The 17,082-nt window shown below is 41.4% G+C and overlaps 2 protein-coding genes across 5 annotated transcripts in view; one reads left to right on the forward strand and one right to left on the reverse strand.

Annotated features, from left to right (window-relative positions):
• The window catches only part of LOC132379939 (UPF0450 protein C17orf58-like), a 76,019-nt gene that overhangs the window by 27,978 nt on the left and 30,959 nt on the right, over positions 1 to 17,082 (reverse strand). The window lies entirely within an intron of this gene.
• On the forward strand, positions 1,225 to 15,344 carry kpna2 (karyopherin alpha 2 (RAG cohort 1, importin alpha 1)). The gene is made up of 11 exons (XM_059948307.1): positions 1,225 to 1,349; positions 1,736 to 1,836; positions 2,043 to 2,180; positions 2,268 to 2,350; positions 5,752 to 6,020; positions 6,829 to 6,923; positions 8,020 to 8,283; positions 10,574 to 10,807; positions 12,789 to 12,971; positions 14,435 to 14,584; positions 15,035 to 15,344. Exons 2-11 carry the CDS (start codon positions 1,765 to 1,767, stop codon positions 15,122 to 15,124), a joined length of 1,578 nt encoding a protein of 525 aa, XP_059804290.1. The 5' UTR covers positions 1,225 to 1,349; positions 1,736 to 1,764; the 3' UTR covers positions 15,125 to 15,344.

Consider the following 17,082-nt stretch of genomic DNA (forward strand, 5'->3'; position numbering starts at 1 on the left):
GAAAGTGTAAGGGGGACTTTCTTTAAAACACAAAGAGTTTGTGGAATGAGCAGTTGGGGTGGTGGTTGAGGCAGATACATTAGGGATATTTAAGAGACATAGGTACATGGATAAAAGAAAAATGGAGGGCTATGTGGGAGGGGAGGGTTAGATTGATCTCAGAGTAGCTCAAAGGTACCTACATCATGTATTGTACGTGTTCTATGATCAACACATGGTGCATAACTGAATCTACACCATCATAATGGTTTTTGTCAACCCAGTATTTCATTGCACCCAATTTCTGTCCACAGGGTGCTGTGTGGAGAGGAGTATACACCACCAAACTTATTTAGCGATACAGTGCGGAGTTGCCCCTTAACCCTCACCTCATCACGGGTCCACTTACAATGACCAATTAACCAACACAGATCATCTTTGGACTGAGGGAGGTAACCAAAGAACCTGGGGGAAGTTCACACATTCCACGGGGAGGATATATAGACTCCTTACAGAACGTGGCTGGAATTGAACTCTGAACTCTTGAACAGTGGTGTACATCTGGGAGCCAACCTGTTTGTGGATGATGTTACTGAGGTAGCTAGTATTGATTAGCTCAACCAACAAACAAAGATCCAATGTTATTACCATCATTGTGTCCCAAACATTGCCATTGCTACCAACAGCGTTGTGGGGTCATCTTCATAATAAAGATTACAGTCATTACATTACACCACCTTCTCGAGGGTTATCAGGAATGGTCATAAACCCTGGTTGAGATTTTCCAGCAACTTCACGTTTCATTCCCAATAACTACAGACCGTTCTGGCACAGAAGGAGATCATAAAGAGCAACTCGTCCATCTAATTTTTACGACCAGCAAAATATTTTCTCTCAAGCACTATTCTAATTCTTTCAACGTTGACTTCCATTGGACTCGGAGAGACCGTGAATAACTGAACAGTATTTGAGATAACGTGGTTAAAAGTTAAAGCAAGGTGATTAGTTGCAAAGGGAAGGAAATGCGGAAAGCAAGTATTACAACAGCAAGTATTCAGCCAACACCAGAACAAGGGCCGATACCATGGTCGGCGCTCTCCAAGGAGTAGGATTTTAACAATCTCCACCTGATTGGCTGCGCGGTTGCCAAGGAAATCAATCTCCCTTCGCATCCTCGGCTTCTTTCAAACCAACCAATCGAGAAATTGCTTTGAATCGAACGAGCCAATCGGAGCGGCACAACTTGAGGAATTTAAATAGCCGGGGCGCCACGGTCTCGGTAGTTCTGTTGGAGTGAGTGCGGAATCGGTCGGTGTAGTGTCAACTTTGGGGCCGGTTGCGCGAGTACATTTAACTTCTCTACAGAACTGGTGCGTAAAGTTATCCTAATTAGTTATCTCGAACGGTATTCATAGTTAAGTAATAGTTGTAATCCTAAAAGGGGCCTAAGCCGGTTACCATTGAAGCGTGGCGTCTCCATAAAACTTTTTTTGCCTTTTCGTAACTTGTACGAACAAACAAAATATCGCAATTGTATCCCAATTGGTGTTCTTTAACTCTGCAATTGTCTTTACCGATTTATCAACTGTAGTATCCATTTTTAAATTCTAGAACTCAAAATGACGGGCACGTTTCCTTCACGTGTTACAGATTTAACTCTTTAGTTGCTAACCATGTACTTTAAAATTGAATTCGCGGAATATTTAACTTACGCTGACCATTGTCAAATTCTTTGTTTTGTTCTGTTGCATTGCAGTTTGATTTGAACGAGTTCCTAGTTTAAGGATGTCGACTGCAGCGAACGAGAACGCCTCGCCCCGTTTGACCAAGTTTAAGAACAAGGGGAAGGATGCCAATGTAAGTTTTGCAGAACCAGCCTAACCGTGCTGTGGAAATCCGAGATACCCGTGCGAACCGAAGTTGCATTTTTTAAGTTTTAAAAAGCTATAGAAAAAGAACGGAAACAAAATGGAAGGCTTGGCAGGGGAGGAATGTTAACAGCGAAATGTAAGTTTTATAGGGAGCGGATGTCTGTAAATGGCCTTTTTTTTTGTCTGCTGAAGGAATTGAGACGCAGGAGAATTGAAACCAATGTTGAACTGCGAAAAGCCAAAAAAGACGATCAGTTGTTCAAAAGGAGGAACGTGAACAGCTTTCCCGATGAAGCGTTATCGCCCCTTCAGGAGAAGAACTCTGTCCAGGTATTACACACTTAATTGGCAGCTTATTTCTTCATCTTTGGTGTTTTTTTTGGTTGTTGTCAATTAACATTTTGAACGTCTTATTAGATGCATATGAATTTGGAAGAAATTATCCAAGGTGTTCAGTCTAATTATTTGGAAACACGACTTCAAGCTACACAAGCTGCTAGGTAAGTCTACTGGTTTGTATCAGCTTGGAGATCTTCCGAATCTGAGTTTGAAACCTGGGGCTAGAAGTTAATCTTATCAAATTTCTTTAAAGAATGACACAAGCATGGACTTTGGGTCAGCTGACTTTTTAGAATTAGAATCAACAGGACTATTTGGGGGAATGGGAGGGAGCAGTATTTAAAGAATATGCGGTTCTATTTTCTCTAGTCAAATTTAAATCTTTAAAGATGGCTATTTTATACTTTTGAATCCTGAAATACAGTGCACATAGTTGCCTGCATTAAACCCCATCTGCCCAGCTCTCTGCCCAGTTTCCAACTGGTCTAAATCCTGTTGGACTGCTGGTTAAAGACCTCATTTGAAGAAAATGTGCCTCCATGTGTCTAGAATGACCAAACCAGCCAAATTGCCATGGAATGATATACAATAAGGGATCTTGTTAAATGTATAGACAACATCCACTACCCCACCCTCCCCAATCAATCATTGTCATCTCAATACTGTCTCATATTTAAGACAAGACAAGACTACCCCTCAAAAGTCATGCTGACTGTATACCATATTGAGTAACACACAATACTGGAGGAACTCATCGGATCAGATGGTATCTATGGAGATGAATAAGCAGACAATGTTTCAGCTTGAGACCCTTAATCAGGACTCTGGCCAGTTCTGATGAGGTGTTTTTGGGTTGAAACATTGACTATTTATTCACCTCCATTGCTGCAGCATGACCTGCTGAGTTCCTCCAGGATTCTGTATTACTCTGGATTATCAAAATATATTTGTCACCCTAAGATTCATTTCCTTGTGGGCATTCACAGTAAATACAAATGGATGACTATTGTATTTACCAATGAAAATCTGCACATAATAAGATGGGCAAACAAATGTGCAAAAGATGACACTGAAAATACAGAACGAAAAGTAAACTGGAGACGGTGAGATGTAAGAGCAGAATTTGACCCCAATGTGTCTGCTCTGACACTTGACTGTGGCTGATATTTTTCCTCCTTGGCTTCAATCTCCTGCCTTCTCTCCTTATCCTTCCATGCCATGACTAATCAAAATCTATCAGACTGTCTTAATATATCCAAGGACTTGGCATCCAAACACCTGTGGCAATAAATTCTGCAGTTCTAAATGGATGCCTCTGTATTCTGAAGCTGTGCCCTCTGGTCTTCGACTCCCCCCCACCATAGGAAACATCCTCTCCACATCCGCTCTATTGAGGTCTTTCAAACTTTGATAGGTTTTAATGAGGTCCCCCTCATTCTTCTGAATTCTAGTGAGTAGAGGCCCAGAGCATCAAATGTTCATGTGATAAGCCTTCCAATTCTGTCATCTCTTTCATGAACCTTGTTTGAACCCTCTCCAATGTCAGCATATCCTCTTAGATAAGGGGCCCAAAACTGCTCACGATACTCCCAGCTGAGGCCTCGCCAGGGCTATGTGTAAGCCTCAACATTACATCTTGCCTTCATATTCTAGTCCTCTAAATGAAAGCTAACATGGCATTTGCCTTTCTGACCTGCAAATTAACCTGCTGGGAATCTTGCATGAGGACTCCTGAGTCTCCCTGCACCTCAGATTTGAGTCTCTCAATTTAGAAAAGTCTATGCTTTTATTTCCTCTACCAAAGTGCGTGACCATACACCTCCCAATGCTGAATTCCATCTGCCACTTTGCCCATTGCCCCAATCCAAGTCCTTCTGTAGCCTCTTACTACTACAAAACTACCTGCCCCTCCACCTACGTTTGTATCAACTGCAAACTTGGTCACAAAGCCACCAATGCAGTCATCCAAATCTTTTGGCATAACCAAGTGTCCCAGTACACCCTGAGTCATCTGCAGAAAAGACTCCCTTTGTTCCCACTCTTTGCCTCCTGCCCATCAGCCAGTGCTTTATCTCTGCTAGAATCTTTCCTGTAAGACCATGGGCTCTTGTTAAGCAGCCTCATGCATGGCACTTTGTCAAATGTGGAGAATAACATCTGGTGGTGCATCAGGTGCTAACCTTGCCAGTTCTTTAGCATTTTGTTTTTTGGGAATGGAAAGCATGCAAGGAGCTGGCCGGATTCAAACCTGGGACCACTCCCCTCAAAGTCCAGTGTCGATGCCACTACACCGCTGGCCAGCTACTCTATCAAAGGCCTTCTGAAAATCCAAGTACACAACCTCCACCGTTCTCCTTTGTTTATCCTGCCTGTTATTTCTTTTAAAAATTCCAGCAGATTTTGTCAGGCAAAACTTTGGCCCATTGTGTCATGTGCATCCAAGTACCCAGAAACCACATGCTTAACAATTAACATCTTCCCATTCACTGAGGGCAGATTAATTGGCCTAGAATTTCCTTCTGCCTCTATTTCTTGAAGAGTGGAGTGACACACAATTTTCCAGTCCTCCAGAAAGAACCATGGTAGAATCTATTCTTTATTGAAAGATTCTTACTAATGTCTCCACAATCTCTTTGGCCACCTCTCCCAGAACCCTGGGGTGTATACCATTTGTTCCAGGTGACCTCCTTTCCTTCAGGCAGTTTCCCAAGCACCATCCCCCTTATAATGGCACTTATGCCCCTGGCACTTTCTAACTTCTGGCACACTGCTAGTGTCTTCCACAGTGAAGACTGGTGCAAAATACTTCAGTTCATCTGCCATTTTCTTGTCCCTTATTACTACCTCTGGCAGTCCAATATCTGCCCTTATCTCTTTACATTTGCATTTGAAGAAATACTTTGTTTCCTCTTCAAAGGGATCTTTTTGCCTTTTTACCAACTGGAAAATTACCTTTTTCAGTTGCCTTCTATTGATTTTTAAAAGCTTCTCGATCCTCTTTAGTATAGCTTCAATTCTCAAAGTTCCAAGTAAATTTATTAAAGCACATTGGCAACATACTAACTTCAGATTCATTTTCTTGCAAGTATTTACAGAATAGAAATGCAATGGAATCAATTAAAAATGTCAGACACACAGAGCATTGTGCAAAGGACAAACTGTGCAAATAAGTAAATACTGAGAACATGAGTTGTAGAGTTCTTGAAAGCGAGTCCACTGGTTGGTGAGTGAAGTTGTCCACTTTGGTTCAGGAGCCTGATGATTGAAGGTTAATAATTACTCAGAACTTAGTGCTAAGGGACCCAAGGTTCCTTCCTGATGATAGTGAGAAGAGCATGGCCTCAGTGGTGAGGGTCTGTTAAGATGGGTGCTGCTTTCTTGTGGCAGTGGTGGGGAGGGTTTTTCCTGTGAAGAATGGGCTATGGTCACCCTTTTTGGGGGTCTTCATATAAAAATTTCTACCATATCTGTAATTGATTTGTTACCTTATTTGAAGGTTTTTAGATCAATGATTCCTTCACTATTTATTTTTATTAACAACTTCATCTATCTTTCCTCACAGGAAGCTGCTTTCTAGAGAAAAGCATCCTCCCATTGACAAAATCATTCAGTCTGGGCTCATCCCCAAGTTTGTCACTTTCCTTGGTAACTTTGACTGCAGCCCAATTCAGTTTGAAGCTGCCTGGGCTCTCACCAACATAGCCTCTGGAACATCAGATCAGACCAAGGCAGTTGTTGATGGTGGTGCTATTCCTGCTTTCATAAGTCTCCTGGCTTCACCACATCCCCACATCAGCGAGCAGGCAGTGTGGGCGCTGGGAAACATTGCAGGTAATGGTCAGGCTGTAAATTGTTTCGGAAGAAATAACTGTCCAAGTCTATTAATGTGATGAATATGTGCTCTAAATTCACTCTAGCTACTTCATCGGGTACCTATGGTCTCCCTCATTAACAAGATGCTTTTGTCCATAAAAATGCTCGCAAGATACTTTTTGTTAACTGCATGAAAATCCCCAGAGATGAGCAATTTGAGATGCACCAACAATCGTTCTATTAAAATCACTTGGATCATGTTTCTTCCCCATTCTGATGTTTGATCTGCACAATGGAACCTCTTGACCAGGGATTCCTAACTAACATTTTTTTAATGCCAGGGCCAATACCTTTTAAGCAAAGGGCACCAGGTTGGGAACTCCTGCTCTTGACCATGTCTGCATGCTTTTGAGTATTGAGTTGCTGCCACATGGTTAGATATTTGCGTTGCCTAATAAAGTGGCCACTGAGTATAGCTTGCAATAAGCCAGGCAATTGAATATTCTAGGATGTGGACCAGAAGGAGCAAGTTAGACAGCTTTTCACCAAATAATGGTGTCAGGTTTGGATGCATGCCTGCTTTTCAGTAGAGTTGTTAGTTGTGAAAGATGAATTTGGTATCCAATAATTTGCCCCTGATCAGATTAGCTCTTTGGTCGTTAATAATTTAAATTGCAACTCTAAATGAGATGGGGGTGGGTGGAAGGAGGAAGAAACTAAGATGACATTTCTTGATTCTTAATAGTTAGATTATATTATCATCCTTTTTAAATTGCCTTTGATCAGCTTTAAATTGTCCAGGTAATGAAATGACTGTTCATTTCAGGTGATGGATCACACTACAGAGACTTGGTTATCAAGTGTGGTGCTCTTGACCCATTGATGGCATTGATGGCTGTTCCTGATTTATCTATATTATCGGTGAGCTCCTGTTTTCATTTTACGAAGCCTGCTAAATGGCTGACTTGTCTACAATTGAATGCCCTGCTCTGTGGGTAAATTGCTGCTAAATTAGTGATATTAATAGTCATTCAATATGGGGATTTAATGTAATAAAGTGAAGTAAATGCATGTTGGGTATCCCTCATCCAAAATGCTTGGGGCTGGAAGTGCTTTGGTTTGCTGCTTTTTTTTTGATCAGATGGCTTAGGATGGCCATCATTTCTGATTGAATTTGTGCCACTGGTAAGCAGTCTTTATTCATCACATGTCCTAGTGCAGCTGTTCAGTGTTACATTTTCATCAGTGAGAACATTTGCCAAGATCAGTTAATTTCTCTACTACTTTGTGACCAGCAAATGCCATTGATGCACCATCAATTACACTTGGAGATGTGAGGCAAGAGATAGTGCTCTTCTGGCTAATAAAAGCCTATCAGCAGCAAGGGACCATCACACAACATCCTGGAAACTGAGGGAGGAGCAGTGCTTCCAATTGCCTTTATTACAGGGGTCTGTGGGAGGAGCCATAGGCGCAGTCAGCAGTGGGGGGGGGTGTGTTGATACAGGTATATGTAGTTCACCACAAAACAGGCCTGTTGAATCTTCTCAATTGCCTTCACTTTTCTGCAGCAGATAGATCTTTGCTTGTTTCATGATGTCATACCATTAAGTGGGGGAAGGAAAATGAAGCGCGAAGGGGAAAGGACAAATGATCAACAGGATCTGGTCAAAACTTTTACTGACCAGCTGTATTGCAGCCTGGTATGGGGAAAACCAATGCCTTTGAGTGATACAAGTCTACTGCAACACTAAAAAAATTCTGCATAATTATACATGTGTAATGGTAGAAAAATACAAGCATATGAAAGTTAAACTACAAGGAAAAGTCCAGTCCAACAACAGATCCTGAACCTAATGGTTTGGGAACTAAGGCACTTGTCTCATACCAGATATGATATTGGTTTACAAAACAATAGGTGTTTGTTTGAGCTTGTCATTTTGTGCAGCTCATTGGCATTTAAATAAAATAAAACAAATCATTGCTCAAAATGAATAAATTTATAATTTTCTTCCAGTCTAGTTATCTAAGAAATGTAACGTGGACCCTGTCCAATCTCTGCCGGAACAAGAACCCATCTCCACCAGTTGAGGCAGTGAAACAAATCCTGCCAGCACTTGTGCGCCTCCTACAACACGATGACAAGGAAGTCCTCGCTGATGCCTGCTGGGCTATTTCGTATCTCACAGATGGTTCCAATGATCGCATAGATGTGGTGGTGTCTACTGGGGTTGTACCACGTCTGGTGCAGCTGCTTTCATCGTGTGAACTAGCAATTGTAGTAAGTTCACTTTTTAAATGAAAATGTCAACCGCTTAATTATTGTTGAAACTTGGATCAAATTTTAAAATGCAGCAAGGCTAGAGTGAGTTGAGTCAAAGTTGATGGTGGTTAAGGAGGCATGTGGTGTGTTGGCCTTTATTAGTCAGGGGAATAGTTAGAGCTGAGAGGTAATGTTGCAGCTCTATAAATCTTTGGTTATTCCACACTGGGGATATTGTATTCAGTTCATGTCTCATTATAGGAAGGATGTGGAAGCTTCAGAGGGAGCAGAGGAAATCTATCAGGATGCTGCCTGGATTAGAGCATGTCTGAGGAAAGAATGAGTGAGCTAGGTAGGGCATTTTGGAATGAAGGAGGACGAGATGTGACTTGATGGGTTTGAGATTAATAGCAGTGGATTGAGTGGATAGCCACAGCCTTTACCCAGACTTAGTTCAAAAGGGCTTAATTTTAATCTGGTAGATGCAGATACATTAGGGACATTTAAAATGCCAGTGCCTATCTAAAATGTGTTGGAGGGATTGGCCCACCATTGTGGGTTGAAGGGGCTTTACTGTTCTGTTCTACCCTGTTAATGTGATTCTACAGGTTGAGTAACACTTGAGCTACCCTGGATTCTGGGAAATCTTGTGCCGAAGAATTGAAAGTTTGAAATGAATATTAGCAAAGTGAAGCATTTAATTAGGAACCCCCCCCCACACACACACACACACAACTTACCAGTCATCTAAATGAAATTAACCCACTTTAATTCCCAGAAAATGGATGTCACAAACGCAGTAAATACCACCAGTTTTCATACAATTGATCGTGATGATTCTGTTACGTGACATTTTAGCATCTTGGTCAGCCATAGTGAGGTACTGAGCTGTATCACCATAGTGAATTTGTTTAAGCCCATCGAGTATCAGAAGGGAAAAAGTGCATATGCGCTTTATTCTAAATGTACTACCTTTTTAAGAGGGCTCGGGTAGGCATTGGTTGGTAGGACCCTTTCAAAACTGGGAACCAGGAGTGTACATGCCCAAAGATTTCTGAAGTTGGCAGCCCCACAAATAGTGGTTAAGAAGGCACACTTCATTTTCTGGAGCACAGAAGAGACCGTAGTCACTCGTAGCTTGGATAAACAGTTGGAAATCTGGAGGAACTCAGCAGGTCAGGCAGCATCTATGGAGGGTGGTTTGGGCTGAGACCATAGCTTGGAGTTGGCTATTCTGGCTGCCATGTCAAAGGATGCAGTTGTAGTGAAAGTACAGAGGAAATTTGGAGGATATTTCTGGGGCTCCTCACTCAGTTGAGGAGAGTGGGAGTTGTTTTCCTAGAGTATACAGGGCTAAAAAGTTGCTTAAGGGATACAGTGGTGGTGGTGGGGGAGGGGGGGGGTTTGCAATCATGAAGTAATAACAGCATTGAAAACTGCTGGCCAATTACATTGCCTGAGTGAACTAATCCCGCCCCCTGCATTTAGCCTAGCCCATAGTCTTTAACCCTTTCTAATTGTTGTAAATGTACCGTTTCCTCTTGGTTCATAGATTCACCATCCTCTGGAAAATGTTGCCCTTAGATCCCTTTTCAAGTTTTCCCCTCTGCTGCCTTTTTGGACTTCCCTCTGCTTGGAAAAGCTTTCCCAATTGGTGTTTATAATTAGAGGGCATCTCTTTTAAAGGGGAAAGAGATTAGAGACAATTTGAGTAATTTCCACAGGGTTGATGAAATTTGGGGCACTGCCTCAGGGTGGTGGAATCAGGTGAACTCCTAGTTTGATCACAAAGACATTACAAACCACCCCCACAGCCATTTCAATTTTAGTTGCAACATGCCACATGTTCAGCTGGCATCTCCCTGCTGTGCACGTTAATACGCCAGTGTTGCTGGCACCTCAGTAGCATAATGGTTAGTGCAATCAGGTTTTACAGTGCCAGCAATCACAATTTGAGGTTTGAATCCTGGTAAAGTGTATGTGTCCTCCCTGTGACAATGGATTTCCTCCAGGTGCTCTGGTTTCCTCCTACGTTCCAGAGATGTGTGGGTCAAGGTTAGAAAGTTGTGGACATTGGATCTTGGTGACATTTGTGGGCTGCTCCCAGCACAATCCTCTTATTTGACACAAGCAACTGTTTCAGTATGAATGTAACAAGTAAAGCTAGTCTTGTATTTATGACAAGGATTTGGTTTAAATATAATTGAATGAATTTCAGCCAACTTTGTCTGTGTCGGTTTAAGGAGGCTAATTGAGTTCTGTACGGTTTCTGCAGCTCTCTAAATTGATGCCCTCCTTTTCTTCCCAGACTCCTGGTCTCAGGGCAGTGGGCAATATAGTGACTGGGACGGACGATCAGACGCAGATAGTGATCGACTCGGGTGCGCTGAGTTTGTTCACTGCTCTGCTTACTCACCCAAAGAGTAACATCCAGAAAGAGGCTGCATGGACCATCTCAAACATCACTGCAGGGAAACCGGAACAAATCCAGTCAGTTATTGACAATGGGCTCGTTCCTTTCCTCATCCAGTTACTCAAAAAGGTGAGTAATAAAAAGCTTGTGTTTTGGAATGGCCATTACAGATAGAGAATTCTCCAACTACATTGCATTAAGCACTGACCATTTGCTTGCACTTGAGTGGACCTGATCCTACGCAGTACTTTTAAACCAGTTTGGGAGTTCTCACTCCTACAGTGGGAATACACTTGAGGTTGAAGAATATCTTGGTCTTTAGTTTTCTAAACCAGAGAGATTATATTGAGTCAATGGTTAAAGTTTTCAACTACAGGGATCTGAGGTTGGGAGATCAGAAGTCTACTGAATGGCAGAAAGATCAATGGCTAACTTGCACTTCTAGTCTGTAGAGTAGTGGCAGTGACCTAGAATCATCCCTCGCTGCTGTCTAAAGCGTTCTCCCCTTGACCTTGTGGGTTTCCCATAGGTGCTCCAGTTTCCTCCCACATTTCCTCACACTCCCACATCCTACATGTTGGGGTTACTAAGTTGTGGTCATGCTCTAGTGGCGCTGGAAGGGTGGTGGCACTTGCAGGCGTGGACTGTGGTTGCTGACACAAATGACATACATCACTGTTTTGATGCAAGGATAACATGAAGTTGATCTTTAATCATTGATAACCACTTGGGGTTGACCAAGAGATCTTTTAGGATGTTTCTATGCAGAATGTCTCCCACGTTCAACCCATTGGCTGTAAGTTGTTTTGTGGCAAACGGAAGCCATAAAATCATTGGTTCCTTTTAGGTGAAACTCATTTCACAGGATCCACCAATGTGTATAGGATGGAACTTTCCTTCAGTGATTGCCACAATTGTAGTTTGATAACATTGGAACAATTGAAAACAAAGTTCCACAGTCTCCAAGCTTCTGAAAAGGTTGGAGTCCTAGGAGTGCCTTGCTACTTGAATCTAGCTGTTTTTTAGATTAATTGCTTATCACTGGAATTTTTGTTCTCTAGCCTGAATGAGACAAACATGCTGGCTTTTTCCTTTGTTCTTTTCTTTAAAGCAGCCATGAGCAATATCTTTTGTTCCTCATTCTTGACTTCCCAAAAACAACCTACTGCAAAAGTAAACATGAGGAAATCTGCAGATGCTGGAAATTCAAACAACACACACAAAATGCTGGTGGAACACAGCAGGCCAGGCAGCATCTATAGGAGAAGTACTGTCGACATTTCGGGCCGAGACCCTTTGTCAGTCAGCATTTTGTGTGTGTTACTGGAAAAGTATCAGGGTTGACCTGTGGGTATAGATTCTACAGAAACATGCTTGTTCCTGGCAAAGATTTGTGCATATAGTGGAATCTGCTTATAGCTTGTTTGAATATTTGGTTACTGAGGAACAGCAAACTTTTGTAACCAGACCCACAATACCAGATTGTAAGGGTTGATGCAAAAGGACTGTTTAGTTTTGTGTAATTATAATTGGTTGGCCTGATTTATTTAAATGACAGGTAAAAGCCTTTCCTTTATGGTTGCCCCCTGGGCACACATGCAGTGCATTTAGTCAAAGCAGATTCACTGGTATTGACTTGAACAGAAAAATCTGTTTGGTGCCCACTGGTAGAAGTATAGCAGTAACTTCTCCACCAGCATTGCGCTGAGGAGATTTGAGAGGTGTAAAAGATGATAAAGGCATAGATTTGGCTAGCCAGAGACTTTTTCCCAGGGCAAATACAAGGATTGGGGGAGAGGGCATAATTAAGGGAATTGGAGGAAAGTAAAGGAGGATGTCAGAGGTAAGTTCTTCACTCAGTGGGTGCACAGAATGCCCTGCCAGGGCTGGGAAAAGAGGTAGATGTATTGGGGGCACTTGGATGACAGAAAAATGGAGGGCTATGTGGGAGGGAAGGGTTGGCTGCATCTTGGCGCAGGTTAAAAGTTCAGCACAACATTGTGGGCTGAAGGGCCTGTACTGTGCTGTAACATTCTATGTGAGCCTCGCTGCATGAGGGAATATTGCCTTTGCTTTGTGCCACTTAGATTGACGTTCACTTATTTTTCAGGGTGACTTTAAAACTCAGAAAGAAGCTGTCTGGGCTGTCACTAATTACACCAGTGGTGGTACAGTTGAGCAAATCATCTACCTCGTTCAAGCTGGAGTTATTGATCCATTAATGGCCTTGTTATCAGTCAAGGATTGCAAGACCATCCAAGTCATTTTAGATGCCATTACTAATGTCTTCCTGGTAAGTGCACGGCATGTTAGTAATTGGTTGCCATCTTGTACTAAATGTTCTATTTATTATTTATTCAATTTTCACCTAGTCATATAACACAAACAGTCCAATCAGTTTGTGCCAACCAAGACATCCAGCTAAATTCATCCCATTTGGTCCATATCCCTTCTAAGTCTTGTCCATGTACTTGTACAAGTGCCTCTTCTACAGGTGAAAATTCTGTAGCTACAATAAATACTGCTTTAATATTTGGTGCTTTCACTATACAGTGTAAAAGTCTTGAAGACTACCCTGAACACTATACTTAACTGAACTCTCATTTGTTAAAGCCATGCTAAATGGTTGTTTCCTAGTTCAAAACTACCTGCTATTAATATCTCTAATGACCCAGTGCAAAACATGAAACTTACAAGAGACATCTTGTGTGTCAAGCAGCATCTGCAGAGGCAAAGGGACGGTCAACATTTCTTTTTAGATTGAGACTGTGCATTAAGTCCTAATTGTAGTGGCTCAGCCTGAAATGTTGACCATTCCTCCCTCCGCCTGCTCAGTTGTGGCAGAGTTCCTCCCGCAGTTTGCTTTGTGCTCCAGATTCCAACATCTGGGATCCTTTCCCGCCTGAGTAAGCTGGATCTTGAGACTGCATGAAACATTGTCAAAAATAGCAAGTTTTGGATAACAGGCTAGTGATGTTTCTAAAACTTGACCCCCCTTGCACAAGTGCTGCTCATCTAGTTGAACTGCAAAATTGGGTTGAGCACTAACTAAAAGAAATGATTTTGCTTTAATTTTGGAAGTGGTTGCAATGAAGCTTTACCATTGTAATTTCTTTCTGATTTGTAGGGAGAAATTTTTACTGGGTAAAAGGAATGTAGAGTTGCAATCAAATCAGCCAGGATCTTGAAACATCATCTGCAGCAATGATTGCTCCTGACCTCAATGCTGCCTGTAATTTTTCTCTGAATGCTCCATTTTCCTTCTGCATCCCAAGGACTCCCCACCCCCCACCCCAGAGCATAGAAGAATGAGGGAGATTTGATAAAGGTGTACAATGGAAGTATAGATTGGGATAAATGCAAGCAGCCTTGTTCCATTGAAGTTGGATGAGATTAGAACTAAAGACATTGGGTTAAGAGTGAAATAAGTAAGGGGAGCCTGAGGGGGAACTTCACTCAGGGTTGGTGAGAGATGCTGGTGGAAGTGGGTTCAATTGCAACTCTGAGAAGTTTGAGTAAGTACATGGGTAGGAGTATGGAGAGCCATGGTCCATGTGCAGATTGGGACTAGGCAGAAAAACAGTTTGGCACAAACTAGATGGCCTGTTTGTGCTGTTCACTTGTGTGGCTAGAAATGAGTAGTGAAGCTCAATTACTGAGGGCTGGGATGAACTGTGGTTGGAAATGGATCCCCAAGTTATAAAGACTCTTAACTGTACCTTGAGCTTGGTTTTCAGATATTTTTAATTATTCCAGACTGCAGAAAAAGTTGGTGAAACGGATAAGCTTTGTCTAATTGTTGAAGAATGTGGAGGTCTGGATAAAATTGAAGCTCTTCAGTCTCATGAGAATGAAGCAGTATACAAAGCATCACTGAATCTGATAGAGAAATACTTCTCAGAAGAGGTAAGCATTTCAGAAATGGCTGTTTCAATCCAATATTGATACATTTTCAGATGACTGAAGTTGAAGCATTAAACTCGCCAGTAAATGAGCTCTCATTTCACAGTAACAATGATAAAGCAACTCAAAATGCAGAAGGAACTTAGCAGGTCAGGCACTATCTGTGAAGATGAATGAACAGTCAATGTTGATGACCCTTCATCAAGATCCTGTTTATTCATTTCCATAAATGCTGTCTGACTTACTGAGGTCCTCCAGCATTTTGTTGGTACTAAAATTAAGAGCTTGTGTATATAATGATCAAATACTACTCTTGACATTGTTTGTGTTACATTAACTGTTCACTTTGTTTCAGCAGGGTAAATGTTAGATACAAAGTTTGTTTTATTGACATCTTCTATATGCCTTTTCTAGACTCTGCTGAACTAGAAATCTTTCATTTTGTCTTTATAGGTAGAGGAAGACCAGAGTGTTGTACCAGAAGCCACTCAAGAGGCTTTTACCTTTCAGACTGAGAACACGAGCATCAAATTTGACTTTTAAATTCTAGCTTTCTACCTCTGCATTTTGTTCTTCTGACTGCCTCACTATCTAGAACCTATACTTGAGTACTTTCATGTACATTTGTGTAAATGTTTACCTGTTCTGAACTTGTAATTAGAATGTAAATATTTCTCTGAACTGTCACTATTTTATTTTGCCATTTCAGGTGGCATGTGTGCATTGAGATTCTGTAACTTGAAATAAAGTATTCGGGAAATTCTCAAAATCTGTTTTGTTTACTTCAAGAGTAACCAGTGTTGTTTTTAAATTGATTTATTTATTCCAAGTGCATGTAGATTAAACTTTGTTTAAAATTAGAACATTACAGCCTTGCTATGTTTATCAAAGCTGTCCATTCTGATCAGTCTTGGTTCCTCTACTGTTTAAAAAAGCCTTGTTTGGTTTGAATGGATACCTTACAGTAACAGTATATGCAATAGGAGAGATTTCCCTCTGCATTAAATTACTTTCTCGGGGCTTGGCAAGAGCATTCCCATTAGGTCCCAATCCTTCCACTGTATTCTTGCTGTTCGTTGATGGTTTGCTGCCAAACTTGTAACAAATTGCTACCTTCAGGACATGGGAGAAGTATGTGAACTCCACCCAAGTCCTGTGTTCCCTGCAGCTTGGTAGCACTAGACTGCACTGCTTGCATTTCTAATTTGTTTACTTGTTATTGGACCATTTTCTTGCATTCAATCCAGTAGCTTTTTCCTTGTGGGTGGAGGAATGTAAAACATTTAGTTTTTGTGAAGGATGCAAACCCATGGTATGTTCAATCAAAATCTTTGACCAGAGATTCTGATTGAGGCATCAGGAATGGGGAAAGTTACTGGAAGATATTTCAAGGTACCACACAGGGACTGATTAGGAATAGTCAGCATAGCTTTGTTGTAGGTAGGTTGTGTCTAGCCAACTTTAGAGATTTTTTGAGGAAGTTATCAGGAAAGTTGATGAAGGCAAGGCAGTGGGTGTTGCCTACATGGACCTTGGGCACTCAAGAAGTGATGAACAACAATGTTTTTAGTCTAGACTTTTGCTAATGTTTGTAATTTTAACAGCACTTGGATGATCTTTGTGCTAATAGCAAATTTTATGAATCTGAATATTTTGATACTATGCTATGACTTGATCAATGGACAAACCATTCTGTGATTTAACCCGAGTTTACTGAGTAATTTTCATTCACCCTGGTAGCCTATTTGTCAGTGAGGTTTAGATTTGATGTTGGTTATTTGAGTTGAGAAGTGCCCCTCTGCTCCTTAAGTCAATTATTAGCATAATTGATTCATCCACATGATACTGCATATTTTACACATTTCTGCCCTAATTTAGTCTCTTGCAACTTTTCCTCAAAAGGCAATGGAAGCAAAGATGGGTACTCACAATGTTTGACTTTTCTTCAGATAGAGAACTCTAAAATAGAAGGATGGACAAGGGCAACCAATGAGTGGAGCATGTAAAGGGGCCTCATGAATATGGCAAGTTTGGGAATATGGGAGATGTAATGTTGAAAAATGTGAGTCCAGTGTCTGGAACATAGTATAGATCCAAATAAATTTATTTAAGTACATATGTCACCTTATACTACCCTGAAGATTCACGGTACAAAGACAGACAAATAGCCAAGGTGAAATAGATGACAAATTGTGCAAATAAAAAAAGAAAAACAAAATAATAAATAATATTGAGAACATAAGTTGATGTGCCTCCAGCCATTGGACTCCTGGACTGGCTTCATTTGGCTCTGTGACCGTGGACTTGCTTTCAGGGACTCTGTGGTTCACTTACTGCCTGATACGCCACTGGCATTTAGGGCAGCAACGTCTCAATTTGTCCTTGGACACTGGGATGTAGAAGTATTCCATAAGACATAGGAGCAGAATTAGGCCATTCAACCCATCAAGTCTGCTCTGCCATTCCATCATGGCTGATCCTGAATCCAACTCAACCCCATA

The sequence above is a fragment of the Hypanus sabinus genome, chromosome 23, assembly GCF_030144855.1.
Source record: "Hypanus sabinus isolate sHypSab1 chromosome 23, sHypSab1.hap1, whole genome shotgun sequence".
Lineage (NCBI taxonomy): Eukaryota > Metazoa > Chordata > Chondrichthyes > Myliobatiformes > Dasyatidae > Hypanus > Hypanus sabinus.

What these genes read in the sequence shown, in the direction of transcription:
- kpna2 (XM_059948307.1), top strand. Translation starts at nt 1,765, where the DNA reads ATGTCGACTGCAGCGAACGAGAACGCCTCGCCCCGTTTGACCAAGTTT. An exon ending in CTGATTTATCTATATTATCG is followed by an intron (nt 6,924 to 8,019) that starts GTGAGCTCCTGT and finishes ATTTTCTTCCAG; the next exon opens with TCTAGTTATCTAAGAAATGT. An exon ending in CCATTACTAATGTCTTCCTG is followed by an intron (nt 12,972 to 14,434) that starts GTAAGTGCACGG and finishes TAATTATTCCAG; the next exon opens with ACTGCAGAAAAAGTTGGTGA.